Source organism: Raphanus sativus, chromosome 2, assembly GCF_000801105.2.
Source record: "Raphanus sativus cultivar WK10039 chromosome 2, ASM80110v3, whole genome shotgun sequence".
Classification (NCBI taxonomy): Eukaryota; Viridiplantae; Streptophyta; class Magnoliopsida; order Brassicales; family Brassicaceae; genus Raphanus; species Raphanus sativus.
In genome coordinates, this window is record NC_079512.1 from 22912969 (window position 1) to 22934294 (window position 21326).

At 39.0% G+C, this 21326-nt stretch overlaps 3 protein-coding genes across 3 annotated transcripts; all 3 read left to right on the plus strand.

Moving 5' to 3' along the window:
* Positions 1 to 1499: 1499 nt before the first annotated feature.
* On the plus strand, positions 1500 to 8352 carry LOC108842255 (protein ENHANCED DOWNY MILDEW 2). The gene is made up of 19 exons (XM_018615113.2): positions 1500 to 1620; positions 1840 to 2267; positions 2365 to 2461; positions 2611 to 2664; positions 2772 to 2914; positions 3346 to 3442; positions 3614 to 3715; positions 3825 to 4066; positions 4147 to 4236; positions 4324 to 4911; positions 5012 to 5159; positions 5241 to 5342; positions 5443 to 5535; positions 5816 to 5857; positions 6013 to 6123; positions 6208 to 6279; positions 6378 to 6496; positions 6605 to 6668; positions 6777 to 8352. Exons 2-19 carry the CDS (start codon positions 1852 to 1854, stop codon positions 8175 to 8177), a joined length of 3981 nt encoding a protein of 1326 aa, XP_018470615.2. The 5' UTR covers positions 1500 to 1620; positions 1840 to 1851; the 3' UTR covers positions 8178 to 8352.
* Positions 8353 to 8422: 70 nt separating this feature from the next.
* LOC108842256 (probable long-chain-alcohol O-fatty-acyltransferase 1) lies at positions 8423 to 9574 on the plus strand. The gene has a single exon (XM_057002656.1). The coding sequence runs from the start codon at positions 8430 to 8432 to the stop codon at positions 9459 to 9461; it is 1032 nt and encodes a 343-aa protein (XP_056858636.1). The 5' UTR covers positions 8423 to 8429; the 3' UTR covers positions 9462 to 9574.
* Positions 9575 to 10263: 689 nt separating this feature from the next.
* LOC108837884 (probable long-chain-alcohol O-fatty-acyltransferase 2) lies at positions 10264 to 11317 on the plus strand. The gene has a single exon (XM_018610888.2). It carries the CDS (start codon positions 10276 to 10278, stop codon positions 11293 to 11295), a length of 1020 nt encoding a protein of 339 aa, XP_018466390.2. The 5' UTR covers positions 10264 to 10275; the 3' UTR covers positions 11296 to 11317.
* The last annotated feature ends 10009 nt before the right edge of the window (positions 11318 to 21326 follow it).

Genomic DNA, 21326 nt, shown 5'->3' on the forward strand with positions numbered 1-21326 from the left:
TCTTATCTTTTGTCTCTACTAAATCTTGAAATATTACCTTTATGCCATTGGACTTACCTTAAAAATCTAATTATATTTAACAAACCACATTTGTACGTTTGTAACCACCAATTTAGTTCCAGAATAAATGCGTCCCACTTCTCTTTACATAATAGTCGGTGATACATAATTTTAGCGAACAAACTTCTATTCCTAATAACTACTGAGAATCAATTTACAATTTTGCATAAACTATATTTTTTTCTGCAATATGACACAGTTGTATAGTTATGTAACTTGATATATTTAATATAATTACTAGAAATTATTTTAAATTAAATTAATATTAAATATAATATGATTACAGAAAATACAAATATAAAATTAAAATTTTTAAAATAAATTAAAACCAAAAATGTTAGAATCTAGTATATGGTTAATTTAGACAAAAAAATAAACAATAGATGGGAAAGCAACGAAAATAATTTAGAAAAAAAATTAAATTTAGGGGGGGTTATTGGGAGAAGAATTTGTATAGAATTTGTGAATTTTAAGAGTTGATTGATTTTAAAAGTTATGTGGATTGTGAAAATGTATATACATTGACTTATAAAATTTGATCATGATTTTCTTAGATTTTTCTAGCTTTTCATTAACTTGGATTACCAAAAGAGGTTTCATTAAAGAGACACACTTGTTATATATAAAGAATAATCAAAAAATATTTTTTTAAAAAAAATTTCGAATTATATTTTTCAAATTCTAACATTTTTATAAAAATTTTGTTTTTTTTTATTTTCTTTTTGAAATTTGAAAATGATTTTCCAAACTATTATAAACTTTTTATTTAAAGTTTTTATATATAAATTTAATTATATATTGAAAATGATAAACATTATAAATATAAATTATGTTTTCAAAAGTGTAATGGTATACAAAATGTAATGAATTATAGATTTGGACATAATTTGGTAAAAATTGCACATGGATTTTGAAATTCACATGGATACATATGATATTTTGAAAGTTTAGTCTCATGAATAAAAATGAATAGAATTCATGTCCCAATAACAATAGATTTAGTTAGAATTAGAGAATCTATAATAACAAAACTTTTTGAATAACAATAAATTTGAATGGATTTTGAAAATTCTTAAACCAATAACAATGGATTCTATTAAGATTTATGAAATCCAAGAACCAATAACAAAGGAATCTCAAAATTTCCAAAATTCATGAAAATTCATCTCCCAATAACCCCCTTAAAAACATTGGGTCCAGATTGAAGAAACAATTATTTAGTGGTCTGATTTAGAAACGACACCTAAAACAAGTCCTTATTAAAGTGTGAGGTCCACCGTGTCTCCGCCTGTCGATCGTCATCATGGACCGAGTATTTGCTCTTCTTTCCGTACTGGGCCTATTCTACCAAAGGCAATTACCATTACGGGCTTGACGCAGAAACAGCCCACAAAAGCACACGTTTCTCAGCACGATTGCCCACACGTGACGATTGCCCACACGTTTCTTAACATTATTATGTTCTTGTCCTGTCTTATGTTCGCGCTGTGACGAATCATCCTCTCTTTTTGATTCGATTCCTTCAGTACACAGAGCGAAGGAGAACGATAATTCTCTAAGGTTCTTCCTCCTTCTTCTTCTTCTTCGTGATCGTTATTTCGTTTAGTTCCTCGATTCCTTTGTCTAAGACGGAACCCTAATTCCAATTTAGAATTTTTTTTTTCGATTAGGGTTTAGGAGAAACGTGCAAATTCGCAATTTTTGCCCTTTTCGTTTCCAGTTAAACGTTATTTTGGTGGAGTATTAACTCTCTTGTGATCGTTTTGTGTGTCTCTCTAGTTTTAGGAACTCATGGCGTTCATCGACGATGATGAAGAGGAAGACTCTGTTCCTCAATCAGCCACCAATTACTATTTCGAAGACGACGATAAGGAGCCTGTGTCGTTCTCCTGTCTGCCGATTCAATGGAGCGACAAGGAGAAAGTGGACGGAAGTGCAGCTGGTTTGTACTTGAGAGGGACCTCTGATGACGGTCTTCTGCCTCTGCATAAGCTTGTTAAGGCTTGGAGGTTCGACCTCTCCAACTACAGACCGGAGATCTCTGTTCTCACGAAGGATAATATCTGGATCAAGCTCGAGAAGCCGAGGAAAAGCTATGCGGAGTTGATTAGAACTGTTCTTGTGACTGTGCACGCCCTTCAGTTTCTTGGGAGGAACCCTCAGGGGTCTGATAGATCTCTCTGGGAGCATTTGTCTAAGTTTTTCAAGTAAGTGACTCTGTTTTTATAACTCTTTTTGATCTTTCTCTGGTAATTGTGTCATTCTTTTGGTTTTGACACTTGTGGTTTTGGATGCTGTTTGTAGGGCGTATGACGTGAAGCCATCACAGAATGATTTGGTCGATCATATTGATTTAATCGCTGAAGCTGTTAAAAGAGATGGGAAACTGTCGAAATCCAAGGTTAGTAAGGAGAATCCTGCTGACTTTCTGGTCTGTGAGATGTTTGATTTAGACAGAGGCCATCAAAATCTTGTATAGTGTTGTGATGCCCATATTTGTTATCAAGAGTTTCCTAATCTTGTGGAGTTTTGTCTTTCTTGTGTGGCTAGTTTATACCTGCATTTCTCGCAAAGAAGCCTACCAAAAAGAGATTACTTGATGAGGTTTGCTTTGTTTTTCTTCCCCACTTGCTTACTCGTTTTCCTCATGTGATTTTTCCCTTACTTTTACACGGTCTTAACTTCTGATAAGAATTGCTATTATATATCAGGACAACCCAAAGGATGATTTCATAGTTGAAGATGACTCAGCTGTAGCTTCCAATGAAGATGAATTGGATGATGATGACGACGACGATGGTGACTTTTTTGAATCTGTTTGTGCAATTTGTGACAATGGTGGCGAGCTTTTGTGGTATGTTTCCTTGCTGGATATTGATCTTCGAGTTTGTTTTTCTCTGGATTTACTTTGCAGAATAAGTTTTCCACCTTTTACCTGATTTGTTAGAATATGGCTCCGCTGTTTGTTTGTGTTAATGTTGGCGCTTTTTTTACATAGAAGTGTATTTTCTCCTATAGATCGACAACGTTCAATCATTTTGTTACTTTAAACTCTAGTGTACCTTCCGTTTTTATTTTTCGTTGTTCCCATTTTTGTTTTCAAAATATTTAATTTAAAGCTCAAAATGTTAGCAATGTGAAAGATGCAAACGCAAATGCAGAATTGTCAATTGTTTGAGACAACGGGGGCCTGAAGGTTTCTAAAGATCCACTGGTTTTACTCTAGATTATGTGTTTTTATTTCAGTGAACCAAAATCATAAGTCTTGTGTTCTGCTTTGTGCAGTTGTGAAGGAAGCTGCCTGAGATCATTCCACGCTACTAGAAAAGATGGCGTCGAATCACATTGCGATTCTCTTGGCATGACGAAGATGCAAGTGGAAGTATGTCACATATATATTTCCTTATTAGTTCTGAATATATCTGAGCACCTTGGTCTTCTTGTCCAATTATCTAATATTTTTCTTGTATTGTTTTGTTATCCTTTTAAAACTTTTTCCGGCCTTGAGTAGGCATGGAGTTAAATTTTATTGTTGTTATGGATTCTTTTCCAGGCGATTCAGAAATACTATTGCCCAAACTGTGAGCATAAGATGCATAGTTGTTTTATTTGCAAGAAGCTTGGTTCCTCTGATAACTCTAATGGCGCAGCAGAGGTATGGATTATTTATCTCTAATTTCAAATGCTGCTCAGGCGAGTTTTGTTGATAATGGTGACTGTGAAGTAACTAGATGACATTTGCAATTTATATTGTAATGTTGTAGGTTTTCCAATGCGTGTCAGCCACCTGTGGGTACTTCTACCATCCTCGCTGTGTCTCAAAACGACTGCATTTAAATAAAGAAGAGGCTGAAGCACTAGAGAGACAAATCATTGCGGGAGAGTTTACGTGCCCATTGCACAAATGCAGTGTGTGTAAAAACGGAGAGGTTAAGACTGACTCTGACTTGCAATTTGCTGTATGCCGGCGTTGTCCAAAGTCCTACCACAGAAAATGCCTGCCACGGTATACGTTCATCTATTGGTCATTTATTTATTGTTGCAACTCCAGAATTCTATTTGGATAACTGTCTTGTTGGTTTCTAGGGAGATTTCTTTTGAAGATATTGAGGACGAGGATATATTTACACGTGCATGGGACGAACTCTTGAACAACCGTGTACTCATATATTGCCTGTAAGATTTTATATGATCTATCTTAAGTGGGAATTCAAATTTAGACTTGCGTTGAGACACTTCTTTTCAATGATTTCCCTTGTGTAGAGAACACGAGATGGATGAAGAGCTCATGACACCAGTGAGGGACCATGTTGAGTTTCCTATGAGCGAGGAGGAGAAGAGAAGAAAGATAAAGGAAAGAGAGAGAAGAAAGATACTGGAATCCCAAGTCGGAAGAGACAAAGGGAGACCTACGTATAAAGATCTTGCCTCACGAGATAGATGTGGAAAAGCTTCTGTAAAATCATTTAGAAGTTCGTTTCCTTCTTCAAAAGATGGTGTCTCGACAAAGAAGCATGGATTAGTTTCGTCTGTACCAGATCATTTGAGAAAACGAAAGGAAATTGATCCGTATAGAAAGTCGAACTTGATTCGAAACAAATCCCAGAAGACGATGGAATATGGACAGTCTCGTGAAGCTGGCAAGAAGAAAGTGGAAGTGAATGAAGCACGCGATGCTGAACAAAGCAAGATCTCACTGGGTGAGGGGTTGTTTAATTACATGAATGATTCCAACATAGTAAAATCTGGGCGCATGGTTCCAGTCGACAGCAAACACAATAAGACCGACTCAGTCTCTTCCAAGGAGCCAGGAAGTGAAATCCCTAAATTAGACGATGATTCTCAAAGGAGGTTAGTATTTTTCTTGTTTGTAATTTAAGTTCCATTTTCCCCGCTATTAAAAAAGTTCACGACTTGAATAGATCTAACATGTCTACTTTTGTCGATGTAGGCTCTTGGCGATAATGGAAGACGCTAAGGAAGAAATCACTATGAATACGATATTAGCTAAATACAAAGGTCCATCTACGTATAGAAGCTCTGCAATGAGTGTTCTGAGCAAGACGATCACTATGGGGAAGGTGGAGGGCTCAGTTCAGGTGGGTTCGAAAGCTGAACCCTATCTCTATCTAGGCACTCTTAGCCCTTTACTAACGAGACTTCAAACTTTGTTTCTACAGGCTGTCAGAACAGCCCTGAAAAAGCTTGAGGAAGGGGGAAGTATCGAGGATGCAAAAGCAGTTTGTGAGCCAGAGGTTCTGAGCCAAATCTTCAAGTGGAAGGTCCTACACTTAGCTTTTTAGACATTGTCGCAGCGGTCTGTTAAAGATCCCTTCCTACATGTCTGGTTGATCCTTAAAATGTTTGTTTCTTCTGCTTCAGGATAAGTTCAAAGTTTATCTTGCTCCCTTTCTCCATGGCGCACGCTATTCCTCCTTCGGTCGTCATTTTACTAAGCCCGACAAACTTCAACTGGTAATCAATCTTATCAAATGCATATTTTATCTTACATCCTGCAAGGATTGTCGGTTCACACGTCAAAAATTGTGAAGTCGACAACTGAAAGAATAATTATCAAGGAGAATGATTTGTTATATTTTGGCTGTATAGTGTTTTCAATTGGCGACTTAATTTTTTTTTTTTTCTGTGAGGATCACTGTGCTGTTAGTTTATACTTTCTGTCACCTGCATGACTTGTTGCTTACAATCTTTTATCTGAAACTTGATCAGATCTTACAATTACTTTGTCATGCAGATTGTAGATAGGCTCCACTGGTACGCAGAAGATGGTGATATGGTGAGATTTTCTCACGAACGTTATCTGTTAGGATTTAGTTTTATTATTTTGTTTACTTCTCTTAATATTTTTATGAAAAATGATCTTGTTAATATAATGTATCCTTTTCTTGTGTATAAACAAACGTTTCTAATTTCTGGTTCCTCTTCCAACAGATTGTAGACTTTTGTTGTGGTGCTAATGACTTTAGCTGGCTGATGAAAGCGAAACTTGAAGAAACGGGCAAGAAGTGTTCATATAAAAATTACGATCTTTTTCAAGCGAAGGTAAATGACTTGTGCACCTGCTATCACCATGAGCTGTTAGTAGTCTTCTTGGCTTACTCATTGAATTATTTCTTTTCCTTTTAGAATGATTTTTGTTTTGAGAAAAGAGATTGGCTGACTGTATGCAAAGAGGAGTTGCCACCAGGTCGAAGGCTGGTAAGATAAGAATTTTTTTAAAATATGAACTTTGTGTAAGCTCATGTCTTCATCAAAATAGTTTAGTATCTGATTATTAATCATATGCTTATGAACAGATTATGGGGCTAAATCCGCCATTTGGACTCAATGCTTCTCTTGCAAACGCCTTTGTTTCTAAGGCTCTTGAATTTCTCCCAAAGATTCTCATCCTCATAGTTCCTCCCGAGACTGACAGGTTTTAGTTTCCATCTATCTCACCTGCTCCTCTGTACTAATCAGAACACTACTAAATAACGACTCCTCTGCCTCTCTCCCTCATTAAATCTGTCACTTTTCTCAACAGGTTAGATAAAAAGAGGTCATCTTATGTGTGTATATGGGAAGATGAGGAGATCGTATCTGGAAAGGTAAATCATTTGCACTTTCTTGTTTGTATACCCTCCTTGATTTAGTTTTTTGAGATGATGAGCCATTCTTAAGTTTCTTTAAAATTTGTTCTTGTTTATTCCTTTCAGTCCTTTTACCTGCCCGGATCTGTCAATAACGAAGACAAACAATTAGAAGAAAGCTGGAATTTAGTTTCTCCCCCGCTTTCTCTCTGGAGTCATCCCGACTTTGCAGCCAAGCACAGGGAAATAGCGGAGAAGCATAACCATTTGCCTAGGGATGTGGAGAGCTTACAGTTGAAGGAAATTGACGAAGAAGCAAATGCATCTTTGCATCCACTCGGAGCTTCTGATGGCATATGTGAAGATAATTCGACATTGAGAGATAGTAGTCCCTTTGAAAATGGTGATAATTCCAGATTGGAAAACGAAGATGTTCCTATGGAAATAGATGAACTTGCGGTGGATGATTGTGTTAATAACATTCTTATGTCTGAGAAAATTGAAGCACGGGAGACTGCAGCATGTGTTAATCATCAGTCAGATCAGTTATCAAGGAGAAGTCACCTGGAAAAGGAGAGAGATACCGGAGACTACCCTGGTAGGATGCTTGGGAAGTCGGTCGATTGGAAGAGAAATGAGATGGAAGGGGACCGAAGAGAGTTGAATAGAAGATCTGAGAGCAGCGAAGTAAATATCCCCGAGAAGACATCTGATTGGCAGAGTCCTGTGAGGTCTTCTTCAGATGATATATATGCGGTCTGCACATCAATTTCCAACGTGTCACCACAAAGATCTCACGAGCCTGTAGAAGAAGCATCTCTGCCTGCATTAAGAAGGAAGAAAAGTAACTTGGGAAAGGATATTAGAGAACCTGATAGTAATAAAGTGCAGGGCATTAGGAAACCTGAAGAGATGCGAAATCGACCGACGAGCTCTTCAAGATCTTCTAGAGAGGAGAGTTACTCTGTTCGTCCATCAACAGCAAATACGAGTGAGAAACCATATGAAGCTTTTGAACAATCTTATGTTCCAAGTTTATCCCATTTCGACGATGGTCTTGCTGCTAGATATGGTATGAGGGGGGACTACAGAATGCCGGATCCTCCGTTGATACCGGATCAGTTTCCATTGGCACCATCTATGATGAGGAATGGTCCTAACGAGATGTTTGATTACCGAGGATACTCTGACTTCAGTAGAGGGGTTGGTCCTGAAGTGTATCCGCAGCAGTACGGTGGACACTTGGGTCCCATGTTAGCACCTCCACCTCCAAATCTGATGGACAATGCATTTCATCCATTGCAACAACGTTATGCACCTCATTTTGATGAAATGAATTACCAGAGGATGGGCTCTTTCCCACCTCAGGCTCCAATGCAACCTGGTGGACACAATTTCTATGATCCTCATGGCTTTCCGCAGCAACCACCACCACCACCTGGAGACTTTGGGATGAGTCCAATGGGGTTTGCCCCTGGCCCGAACTACCCTTATATGGGTAGATCTGGCGGTTGGCTTAATGACTAGAACAGCTTTACCTTGTATGTACAACGTTAGTAGTTTGGTCTGTCTTTTATCTCATCAGTTGAAGTTTTTAGGAAGACTAGAAGAAATCCATAGCTTTTCTCTTCCACTCGCATCTCTTGTTAGTGAGCCTTCTTATTTTGTTTAATATAATAAAAGAAAGTCAGCTTCTATGGTCTTTAACTATATTATATCTTGTAATGACACTTCAATAACTGGACCATGCCAAAATATGATGGTTGACAGATCTGAGAAATGGAAGAAGAGTTGAGAAAGTTAAGCAAGGTATGGATCTCTGCCATAGTCTCCATCTGTTATTGTTATTTGATATCATCTAGGATCTCCAAAGGTGTTCTTCGGCTCCTCACCATTCTTCCAGTTTGTATTCTGTTTCTTGTTCTTCCTTTGTCCTTCTCTTCTGTGCATTTTTGCGTTATTTCAGCTCTTTTTTTCTCATGGATCGCAAATTTCAAGCTTATTCTCTTTGCATTTGATCAAAGACCTTTGTTTCCACGTCCTGCTAATCTCTACCGTTTTATCTGCTATGCTTGTTTCCCCATCAAAATCAGACAAAACCCATCTCCAAGTACCGATACAAATCGTCTTCTTTTTAAGTTAAAATGGGTTTTGGCTGTCAAAATTTTGATCTTTGGTGTCTTGTTACATACCTATGAATACAGCGACAGTTTGCCTCGTTTTGCTGTTTTGGCTATGTATTGTCTCCATATTTACCTTGAGGTTGAACTTGTTTTGGTCTCTGTCGGGGCCGTGGTATCCACTCTTCTTGGCTGTGATATTGAGCCGGTTTTCAATGAGCCCTACCTAGCCACCTCTCTACAGGACTTTTGGAGCCGCAGATGGAACCTCATGGTTTCATCTGTCCTACGAACAACCGTCCACATTCCGGTTCAGCGTTTTGCCACACGCTTTCTCGGCTCAAACACTGCTATGTTTGTTGGGGTCATGGCCTCGTTCCTTGTCTCGGGTTTGATGCACGAGTTGGTCTTCTTCTACGCAATCCGTCTGCCTCCAACTTGGGAGGTCACTTGTTTCTTTGTGTTGCACGGTGTAGCCACCACCACAGAGATAGCCGTGAAGAGGACACTGCGGTGGAGGCCACCGCATAGGGCTGTCTCAGGTCTTGGGGTTCTTGCGTTTGTGAGTGTGACGGGGGTTTGGCTCTTCCTCCCTCAACTGCTGAGAAATAATGTTCATGAAAGAGCTATTCGTGAGTGTTTGTTGGTTATTGACCTTGTCAAACGCAGGTTGTTCATTTCTTCTTCATGATTCATTTTTTATTTATTTACATAATGACGAAATAAAAGTAGTACTATTTCCAAGTGGAGATTTTTACCATATAGATAATAATGGGACTAAGCGCAACAAACTTGATAATATTATTGCGGAATCTAAGAACCTCATGAAGTACTCAAGAACACGTGAACCTCCAAAGATTGAAAGTAACTTATCATTGAATGTGTCTACAAATGAAAAGTCACTTCGCCAGAAATGTGTCTAACAAAGGAATATATACTTTGCATGTCAATGTATGTAATATTCTTTTCGAGATAAATGTCAAAGTATATCTGTTACATACAAAGTATTTAAAACAAAACAGGCTGCCAAAATATCTGACATAAGTCCATTTAAAGCTGGTCTTAAGTTTGCCGCTACCCATATATATATATCTTTTCTGTAACTTACCTATATATATCTTATGCAGACATTTCAATCTATTTGAATTTCTTTAATTTAATAATAATGAATATGTTTGTGAACAAAAGATTGTCTTTTTTTTTCTCTGAAACCTTAACAAACAAAAGATTGTCGTAAATCATTTGTTCATATGTTAAGATTTCACTTGATTTCCAAAACACAGGAAAAGCAAACCCTCTGACTTTTATCCTTTACTTTTTTTTTTTTACAAAATATGTAATAGTAAATCCAAAAATAAAAGACGCAAATTTGACAAATGTAAAATTATTTACAGTTTATGGGTTTTAACATTTTTCATATTCCTATGGATATGGTTTATAAATTGCATGCTGCACACAGTTAGCAACCCACAGAACTTAGAAGAAAGAGAGAAAGAAACAGAAGAATGGAAGATGAGTTGAGAAACTTGATCAAGGTTTGGATCTCTGCCTTGATCTCCATATCTTACTGTTACTACATCTCTTCAAAAATCTCCAAAGGTTATCTCCGTCTCCTCTCTCTCCTTCCCATCTTCATCATCTTTCTTCTTATTCCTCTCTTCCTCTCTTCTGTCCACTTGTGCGTCATCTCAGCTTTCTTCCTCACATGGCTCGCAAACTTCAAGCTCGCTCTCTTTGCTTTTGATCAAGAACCTTTAATCCCACTTCCTTCAACTCTCTCCCGTTTCTTCTGCTTCGCTTGTTTCCCCATCAAAACCAACAAAACCCGTTCTACAACTCGTATCTACAACAAACCTATGCCTAAATGGGTTCTTGCTTCCAAAATTATTATATTTTCCTTCTTATTACACCTCTATAGTAACAACTACCATAACAGTTTATCTCAGTTACCTTTCTTGGCTATCTTTACCGTCCACATCTACCTTGAGTCAGAGTTTATCTTATTCTCCACCGGTACGTTGCTATCTACACTTCTTGGTTGTAAAATCGAACCGGTCTTCAATGAACCTTACTTAGCTACTTCATTACAAGACTTCTGGAGTCGTAGATGGAACCGAATGGTCCCTTCAGTTCTACGTCCAACCGTTCACATCCCGGTTCAGCAGTATACAGCTCGGTTAATCGGTCCAAAGATGGCTTTTTTTGCTGGAATGTTGGCATCGTTTATTGTCTCCGGGTTAATGCATGAGTTGATTTACTTTTATATTATCCGTAAATCTCCAACTTGGGAAGTCACTTGTTTCTTTGTGTTGCATGGAGTTGTAACTTCTTTGGAGATGTGGGTGAAGAGTATGCGGTTGTGTCCACCACCGCATCGAGCTGTCTCGAGTCTTGTGGTTGTGGTGTTCGTGTTAGTTACTGCGGGTTGGTTGTTTACACCTCAAGTGCTGAGAAATGGTGTGCATAAGAGAGTGATAAATGAATGTTTGTTTGTTATAGATTTTGTCAAATCACTAGTTGTTTAACATTGTAATGTAACGTTCATAATATGAATTATGAAGAAGCGTTTCTTGTTATCCGCATCGTTATTATCGATACAAGTTTAGGCCACACACTTGGGAAGTAGAGATAGGACAAAGCTGGAGCAATGAACTTTGTCAAGCGTTACAAATTTTTGACTCCTATCTAGAAACAAAAACAGTTTTATTCAAAATATGTGCCAAGAAACTTGTAACAGCATTTACCTTCTTTACTCTCCTATTGATGCGGCCATCAAACCAGTGGTTGAACCAGAGGTCAACCAAGCAGTCCAAACCGGCCACTTTGGAGGTACCAGCGACATAGGTCCAGTCCACGGTATATATCTCGATAACCAAAAGGATTTTTGGATTGAAACAAATTTTAATGGACTCTACACTCAAGAAGGAGTCCAGTACAATTGGAATTTCCAGAAAAGCTTACAGGACCAAGGAGTTATGGATTTTACAAACTGGAGGTTCTCCAGCCCATCCATCTGCGAGTACCCGACTTTTGAAGGAGATTCAAGCCCAATGAAGAAGCGGCCTGAACCAAAGCCAATCATAGGATTCAAGAGGAATCTCTCATCTTTCCAGAAAGCCCAATATCAGGAGAAATGGCAACGGAAATTAGGAGTTATGCCCACTTTGCCAGAACCGGTCAAACCTGTTCTACACTTGCCTCAATTAGAAGCTAACCGGTTCAATCAGCTTCAAACCAGACATTGGCGTCCAGGAGATCATTCCAACCAATCAGGAGGTATTCCAGGAGTCCTTAGCTACACCAGAACCCAGGAGATCAGTTGGTTCAATGAAGACTCACTTAAATCAAACCGGAGCTATTTATGGAAAGATTGGACAATATTTCGGTTTGATCATTTCCTAGCCATTCCAATCCGACCAGAAAGCATCAGGACTAAACCAAGACGTCCAGGAGACATTATAGGAGTCCAAGAAGAGTTCCATGAGTTTCTACCATGCACCAGACCCCATTGGATCAGGAGGATCCACACTTACACCAAACTGCCTTATTTGGAGATCCTTGCAATAAAGCTCCAACAGCTCTTTTCTCTTCAGTTAAGGCACGACCTCAGCACCTTGCAGACCATAAGGAAGATTCCCAGGAAGCTTACTTACCCCCTCAAACCGTCCAGATACAAGAAGAACATCAGCCACATTCATTTGGCCAAGATTCTCACCATTAAGCCTCTAACGGCTATATTCCATAGAGCCATCAACTCTTTGATTTCCTTTGCTTTTATTTCGAGTTTATTAGTTTCCTTATATCATTTTATGACTGTTAGAGTATGTCTTGGTCGAGCCTATAAAGCTCTAGTCTTTGTTTCATTGTAAAACACCCATCTTTGAAAGTAATAAGAATTATTCAGTTTTCTAGTTTTCTTAAAACTATTGTTTGAAGTCTTTAGAGTTTGTGAGAAGCAGCTCCAGAGCACCTTGACTTATCAAGACTCCTTCCCATAGTGTCTTGTGGCGTCCTCAATCCCCCCCATCCTTCCATCCCATTCATTTGCCAAGCTTGAGAGAGTTACACAACCAGCAAGCAAAGCACCATCTCAATCCACTTCAATCATCAACTGATTAGGCTGAGAGTGATACATATCCAGCAGCCTAATTCCATCCTATCCTTTGTTTATTTATCTTGATTTATTCTTATTATCATCAGCATCTCATCCCTTTGCATTTGTTTCTGTTTTGCTTTATAAAAACTCATAAAACTCATAAAAATCTATCTTCTTTGTTTTCAGGTTGAACCTCAGTTCATTAATTCATATAGTCTGATTTCCAGGCTGTATCATTTGGTATCAGAGCTCAAGCTCCTGACTAAGGTGATATCTATCCTTGCATTTCATATTTGCTTGCATTTGTTTTGCATTTATAAATCAAAAAGCCATAAAAACAGTTTCTGCATTTTTTTGTGTTCTTGTTGCATTCAAAAAAAAAAATTTATAAAAAGAGGAAGACAAGTTTATTTTCGTGTAGATCATCTAGGATTCAAATTTTTTCATTAGCTTGTTTGCATTCATTGCCCAGCTCCCCTTGCCATTTTTAGATTTTGTGCATTCATTTCAAAAAAATAAAAATCTGCATTTTGCATTATTTTGATTCTTGCATTGAAAAGTTAAAAAAAAAAAAATATATATATATATATATATATATCATTTTAATTTCGTGCATATCATATTTGATTCACCATTTTGATATTTGCATTTATAAAAAAAAAAGAGTGTTTGCATTTATTTGTTTTCCATTTGAAAAAGTCAAAAAAATCTGCATATTAAGTTGTTCCCATATCTTCTTGCATTGCATATAAAATCTGAAAATTCAAAAACAAATCATCCTAGTTATTGTTTCTTATCATATTTGTCTCTCCATTTCGTGCTTGCATCAGAAAAGAAAAATAAAAAGTTTTTATTGCATAGTTTATTTCATATCGGTTCATAATTGCATATTACTCGGTTTAGTTTAAATTGCATTCTTGCATTTGATTCATTTTGGTTCAACCAGAACTTCCCTATTCTTCACTTGATCTTTGAGAGTGTTTTCAGGAAGCCATGGTAGGAGAAACACACAGCCAAAGTCAGATGGCAAAGAAGAACCAACATTTGACAGCTTTGCAAGAAGTTGAACAGATTGCTCAGTTGAGGAAAAGAAGAAAGGCACAAGGCCAACGTCTACAGCCAGGAGAAAGAAGATTTGGAGATGCACCAGAGGCTGTCTATGTCGAGCCCAAGCCACCAGATCCTTCAAGGATCAATCAAACTCCAATTTCTAAAACCCACAACCATCATGTTGTTAATTCTCGGTTTGATTATAACTCTTTTGCTAATAAAGTTGAACTCTTTAAATTTTCAGGGAAAAGAGGTTATCTTAGATGGGAGAGGAACCTTGATGAATGGTTTCACTACAACAACATCTTGAAGGAAGAAAGGCTAGCTTATGCCATTGATCATCTAAAAGGAGATGCCTTTAAATGGTGGGTTCAAGAAGTAGATGATAGATGGTTTTACAAGGAGCCAACTATCAAAACGTGGGGAACACTTAAGAAAGCCATGAGGTATGAGTTTGCACCAGATTTTACAACATCTCAAATCAAGGAGCAGTACCCAAGGAGGTATCCAACTCATGGTTCCCAAGAAGCAAGAGAAGCTGTCCACAAAGAGGGTCAAAGAAGCTTATCTCAACAAGCCAACTTGCAAGCAAACCAGGGGCACGCCATTGTCCAATGCCTCGACCAGAAAAGTGACATCCCAAAGGCCATGGAGAGTAGAAGTGTCAGCCAAAACACTTTAATCAGAACCAAAGCACAACCATTGCTAGATACTATGCAAGTAAAGGCTAAGGTAAGTCCTATACTTGATAATTTGGTTTATGAATCTTCTCCCACTGGTATGAGTCACTTGTCTTTGTTAAAGAATGTTAAGACAGGTCCTGAGGTCCAGCAAAATCCGAACTCCACTTCCTTGTTTGAATCCAAAGTTCACAAAGAATTATTTCCAAGGAACAAGGAGATTTTAGACCTCAAAGAGGAGGACACATCAAGCCAAGGTAAGTCTTTTGATTTTAAAATTCTGAAAGATCAGACATGTTTTAAATGTCATAAAATAGGACACCTTGCTGAAGCTTGTCCCATTAAACATGTATTGAAAGAAACATCACTAGAAACTGAAACTGAAATTTTTAAAATAAGTGATAGTTTTATTCAATCTGATTTGTTGGTTCCAAATTCTTGTATAATGCACTTGTCTTTGTCAAAGGGTATTGTATCAGGAATTAAGGAGCATGAACTTAGAAGAGAAGACATATTCTGCCAGCATGGTATTGCTAAAGAGGAGGAAGCCATAAGTGAGGCTGGAAGAAATGATTTGTTGCTTAAAGAAGCAAAACCAGTAATCAAAGTATCAAACCAAGGTAAGTGTTTAACATCACCTTTAGATATTGGTTTAAATTTTTATATTCTTGGTACAGGGATACCAGATGAGAGCTCTATGCTTACTGAAGTGCCAAGGGCCGAGCCAGACCATGAGCTCAATCAAAATCCACACCACAAGTGGAAACCAAAATCTGAACAAAGAATTGTTCAAGTGCCAAAACCTGAGGTAAATTTCACTATGGATCAGAATGCTATTATTATTTCCATGATAAGATTAATGCACTTGTCTTGTCCAAGGGAAAGTGAAATAGGTACAGGAGACCAAGGTGAGAGCAAGCCAAACAAAGAAATACAATTTCTTGCTGCCACAACTGAAAGTAAGGTTTTTTGTTCTTTGTTTTCATCAGTTTATAAATTCCTTTACTTTGGTATAATACACTTGTCTTTGCCAAGATGTTTTGACCCAGGTATAAGCAAAGAAAAAGGCAATCCAATTCGTGATGTAGTCTTGCAAGAAGAAGCCTTAACCATGTGTTCAATAGATGATGTCCATAAAAGTGATGCTGAACTAATACCATTCAAATTCAGCAAGGGAAGTTTCTTTGATCTTAAAACATCTATTACACTTGATTATTCAGATAGGACTCACTTGTCTTTGCCAGAGAGTTTTGATCCAGGAATAAGACCAGAAGATGATCATATCAACTTAGGTAAAAAGGTGCAAGAAAGGCAGCCACCAATCCAAAGCTGTCCAAAGAAGAATTTAATTCTTCATCATACTGATGCACCTATGGTAAATTCGACCATATCACATTCTGTTTATGAAACTCCTATATCAGATATAATTCATTTGGTCTTTGCCCAGAATGTTGAGAATTTTTCAGGTTGCAAAGAAGAAAGGTTTAAAGAAATCCCACCGGATAATCTTTTAATGCTTGGAGAATCAGTCCCAAGGATGATCAACAATGAGGTTCCCAGTAGTGTGAAGTATCATCAACTCCAGAAGAGAAGAAATGACACTATCCAGGCCAGAGGAGTGATCATTTCCCATTTCTTTAAAGAAGAGCCACCAGATGCACAAACCATTACCAAACCAAAATTGTATCAAGGTAAGATTCTAAACTCACAAAAGAGAATGAAACCTGACTTGCTCTATTGTGGTGTATCAGGTTATCCAGTTTTGAGGTCAAAACCTTCACAAGGGGGAGGGAATGATGCGGCCATCAAACCAGTGGTTGAACCAGAGGTCAACCAAGCAGTCCAAACCGGCCACTTTGGAGGTACCAGCGACATAGGTCCAGTCCACGGCATATATCTCGACAACCAAAAGGATTTTTGGATTAAAACAAATTTTAATGGACTCTATACTCAAGAAGGAGTCCAGTACAATTGGAATTTCCAGAAAAGCTTACAGGACCAAGGAGTTATGGATTTTACAAACTGGAGGTTCTCCAGCCCATCCATCTGCTTGTACCCGACTTTTGAAGGAGATTCAAGCCCAATGAAGAAGCGGCCTGAACCAAAGCCAATCATAGGATTCAAGAGGAATCTCTCATCTTTCCAGAAAGCCCAATATCAGGAGAAATGGCAACGGAAATTAGGAGTTATGCCCACTTTGCCAGAACCGGTCAAACCAGTTCTACACTTGTCTCAATTAGAAGCTAACCGGTTCAATCAGCTTCAAACCAGACATTGGCGTCCACGAGATCATTCCAACCAATCAGGAGGTATTCCAGGAGTCCTTAGCTACACCAGAACCCAGGAGATCAGTTGGTTCAATGAAGACTCACTTAAATCAAACCGGAGCTATTTATGGAAAGATTGGACAATCTTTCGGTTTGATCATTTCCTAGCCATTCCAATCCGACCAGAAAGCATCAGGACTAAACCAAGACGTCCAGGAGACATTATAGGAGTCCAAGAAGAGTTCCATGAGTTTCTACCATGCACCAGACCCCATTGGATCAGGAGGATCCACACTTACACCAAACTGCCTTATTTGGAGATCCTTGCAATAAAGCTCCAACAGCTCTTTTCTCTTCAGTTAAGGCACGACCTCAGCACCTTGCAGACCATAAGGAAGATTCCCAGGAAGCTTACTTACCCCCTCAAACCGTCCAGATACAAGAAGAACATCAGCCACATTCATTTGGCCAAGATTCTCACCATTAAGCCTCTAACGGCTATATTCCATAGAGCCATCAACTCTTTGATTTCCTTTGCTTTTATTTCGAGTTTATTAGTTTCCTTATATCATTTTATGACTGTTAGAGTCTGTCTTGGTCGAGCCTATAAAGCTCTAGTCTTTGTTTCATTGTAAAACACCCATCTTTGAAAGTAATAAGAATTATTTAGTTTTCTAGTTTTCTTAAAACTATTGTTTGAAGTCTTTAGAGTTTGTGAGAAGCAGCTCCAGAGCACCTTGACTTATCAAGACTCCTTCCCATAGTGTCTTGTGGCGTCCTCAATCCCCCCCATCCTTCCATCCCATTCATTTGCCAAGCTTGAGAGAGTTACACAACCAGCAAGCAAAGCACCATCTCAATCCACTTCAATCATCAACTGATTAGGCTGAGAGTGATACACATCCAGCAGCCTAATTCCATCCTATCCTTTGTTTATTTATCTTGATTTATTCTTATTATCATCAGCATCTCATCCCTTTGCATTTGTTTCTGTTTTGCTTTATAAAAACTCATAAAACTCATAAAAATCTATCTTCTTTGTTTTCAGGTTGAACCTCAGTTCATCAATTCATATAGTCTGATTTCCAGGCTGTATCACCTATCTTTACTTTCACTTTACCACTGCAAGTTGTTATCAGTCACGGGTTGCATCCCGGTTACAGGTCACTTGTTAGACCGTTAGCATCTTTTGTCTATTTGTACAACTTTGGCATTTTCCTTGAAGGTTATCAATCATTATCAACAAATCCTCTTTCTCCAAACTCTCTCTTATCTCTTGCATACGCCATTATCGACGTATAGCTTGAATCCTTGCACTTGAAGGTGACATTTCTTAACCTTAGATCACCTTTTAGTCCTTGATTCCATCTCTTTTTAGATCTACGGAAGATTTACAGAGTAGATTTATCCCTCACACCTTTTGTTGTCTCATTTTGGTATCAGAGCCATTTCGAACCTCAGGGATTTCACCATGGTTGAAACACGTAACCAAGAAAAGACGATGCTTGAGCTCATCGAGGAGATCCGTGCCGGTCAAGAACAACAGACCAACGAGTTCCGTCAACGTGTTGACTCACTCGATGACCGCTACGACAAACTCAAAAGACTCGTTTTTGAACATGTCTCCCAACTCCAGGCGCAAGGGAAACAACCGTTCAACGACGCTGGTGGCTCTCGAATGATAACGCCCTCTCCGGCAGAGTCAAACAGACCACCTGATCCCCCAGATCTACCGTCGTACCACCAGTACTCTGACGGAGATCGCTCCAGACCACCGCACAACACTCTCTCGAACAAGCTGACAAAAGTGGGTTTTCCTGCTTTCGATGGCACTGACTTTCGCGACTGGCTCTGTCGTTGCGACCAGTTCTTTGACCTCGACAACACAGATCCAGAGATGAAAATCTGCCTCGCTGCTATGCACATGTCTGGAAAAGCCCTTCAATGGCATCACAACTACCTAGCTGAGCAGTTTGGGACCCTTCCCTCTTGGACAGAATACGTCATCGCTCTCTCCAGCAGATTCAACGGCCTCTTCGACGATCCCCTTTCCGATCTCGTCGCTATGAAACAAGGCACCGACTCTGTGGAAGAGTACCTCGATAAGTTCGAGAACGCAAGAACTCGACTTTCGTTACCTGAAGCCCACGCCTTGAGCATCTTCCTCACCAACATGAACTCACATCTTTCACTTCATGTTCGCCAGTTTGCTACCGCTTCACTGTCAGCTGCTGCGAGGATTGCTAGCCTTCACGAGTCTGCTCTGGCTGCCACTCCTCTCCGCTCCTACCGAGCTCCCTTCAATCCCAATCAGCAGCAGAAAAGCTTTGGAGCTCAGTACAAACAACAGACTCCACTGCTCACTGCTCCTGAGACAGCAAAGCCTCTTGCTAAACCGTCTTTCATTCCAAGGAACAATACTGAGAGACCTGCTCGAAAATACTTCTATCAAGAGATGCAAGATCGTAGAGCTAAAGGACTTTGCATGTTTTGTGATGAAGCTTTCTCACCTGGGCATCAACTAAAGCACAAAAGATCCCAGATTTACGTCATGGAAGGTGATGATGACGCTGATGACAACCACTCCCTGACTGAGAACGCGCAAATCACTGACATCACAGATGAGGACACTCAAGCTGAGCCCACACCTGTGATCTCTGTCAACGCTCTCAGTGGTTCAGTGATAACAGGACTTTTCGGGTCCCTATCAAATGCAGTAGTATAAGAGATGTCGAACCAATCCTATGTGTTTTCGATGCACTGAGAATACAAATCTATGCTTAATCTAAGTGCAAACAAGTTTTGAATGATGATGCTAACTAGAACTATGCTAAAATGCAATAAAGGAACAAGCTTTCAATCAATCTAGGACGATAGGACTCATGGGGCTAGGCATTTGACTTTAAGTGATTAAGATCCAATCTAAGGATGGCAAACTTTCAATCAATAACTTCCTTAAGTCTAGAACACTGAAATAAGCAAGCTCTATGGTCAAGAAGAATACTCATTTGCTTTAATCAACTAGACATCAAAGGTCTTTGAGCCTAAAAGATCTAAGCAATCATTAGGGATGAGTCTATTAACTATCTAAACCCCCTTAACACAATGGTCTTTGTGTAAGGTAAGTTTAGAGCAAGCTCTACTTGGTTCAGACATTTCATCAAACACCTTGTGGGTGGGAAATGTCTAGAGCTCTAGAATAAAGAGGCCAACTTTAATCTAGCATTAAGAGAAGTAGACAAGCAAGGAAACAAGAGATCTAACACTAAACACCCTTAGATCTTCACTTAATCACCCTAATCACCCTAGCCCATGAATCCAAAAGGTAACTACTCAATAATAGACATGAATAACCCAAAACCCATGGGTGATTGAAGGTTAATCATGCTTAGTGGTCAAGATTGATCAATAATCACAAGAGATAGAGATGAAGAGAAGCTCAAGATTAAGTCTTTCACCAAAATAGCTAATGTGATTACAAAGAAAACAAGATATCCCTCAAAATTAGGTCTAAAGGGTATTTATAGAAGTCTAAAAACGAGCTGGGTCAACCCAACAAACCTGGGCCAACCCAATAAAAAACAGTATTTTTCGCCCGTAGCGACCTGGCATCCCGCTACAGTGGTCGCTACGTACGCTCGGGAACCCTCCTGGTCGCTACGGCTCTGGTCGCTACAGGGTTGATATGCCTCCAGTAGATTGATCATAACTCCTTCAATACAGATCCAAATGACTTGAAACCACCTCCATTAGAAAGCTAACTCAATTTACTTTGTCTTCCCAAAATTTGAGATTCAAAAGATATCTTTAAGGCCTTCATCCATGTTCATCTTTCACCCTTTTGACTCAAAACCCCTCAAATGTCTCCAAAGTCACCAACAAGCATCTCCAATATCTGATAGAGACAAATGTAATGCAATGCAACCTAAATGCACTCTAAATGCATGCAAAGGAACAATATAAGGACTAGAATGAATCTTAAAAACATGTAAATATGCAAGATATCATTCAGCCACATTTAACTGCATGAGAGTAGTTGGGAAATACGGAAAGCGTAAGCTTTTCATATTGGTGGACCCTGGAAGCACTCATAACTTCTTGGATATAACAGTAGCTCAAGAACTGGGGTGTAAACTTGACACTGTGAACCTGTCTGTCGCTGCTGCCAACGGGAATAACCTGATCACGAAGCATAAGTGCACCAACTTCACTTGGTCAGTACAAGGGTACAACTTCACCACCGAAATACGGACCCTCCCTCTCGACTGTTGTGAACTTGTGCTAGGTGTTCAGTGGCTCTCTACTCTGGGTCCAATCCTCTGGGACTTCCTGAATTTGAGGATGGAGTTCAAACTCAACGGCATCAAACACGTGCTACGAGGTGTCACTAAGTCTGGCTGCAAACTAATCAAAGGTGGGAGCCTCAACACACTGATGTTGCAACAACCACAGATAGCAATGCT

What these genes read in the sequence shown, in the direction of transcription:
- LOC108842255 (XM_018615113.2), top strand. Translation starts at nt 1,852, where the DNA reads ATGGCGTTCATCGACGATGATGAAGAGGAAGACTCTGTTCCTCAATCA. An exon ending in AGGTGGAGGGCTCAGTTCAG is followed by an intron (nt 5,160 to 5,240) that starts GTGGGTTCGAAA and finishes TTGTTTCTACAG; the next exon opens with GCTGTCAGAACAGCCCTGAA. An exon ending in ACGATCTTTTTCAAGCGAAG is followed by an intron (nt 6,124 to 6,207) that starts GTAAATGACTTG and finishes TTTTCCTTTTAG; the next exon opens with AATGATTTTTGTTTTGAGAA.
- LOC108842256 (XM_057002656.1), top strand. Translation starts at nt 8,430, where the DNA reads ATGGAAGAAGAGTTGAGAAAGTTAAGCAAGGTATGGATCTCTGCCATA.
- LOC108837884 (XM_018610888.2), top strand. Translation starts at nt 10,276, where the DNA reads ATGGAAGATGAGTTGAGAAACTTGATCAAGGTTTGGATCTCTGCCTTG.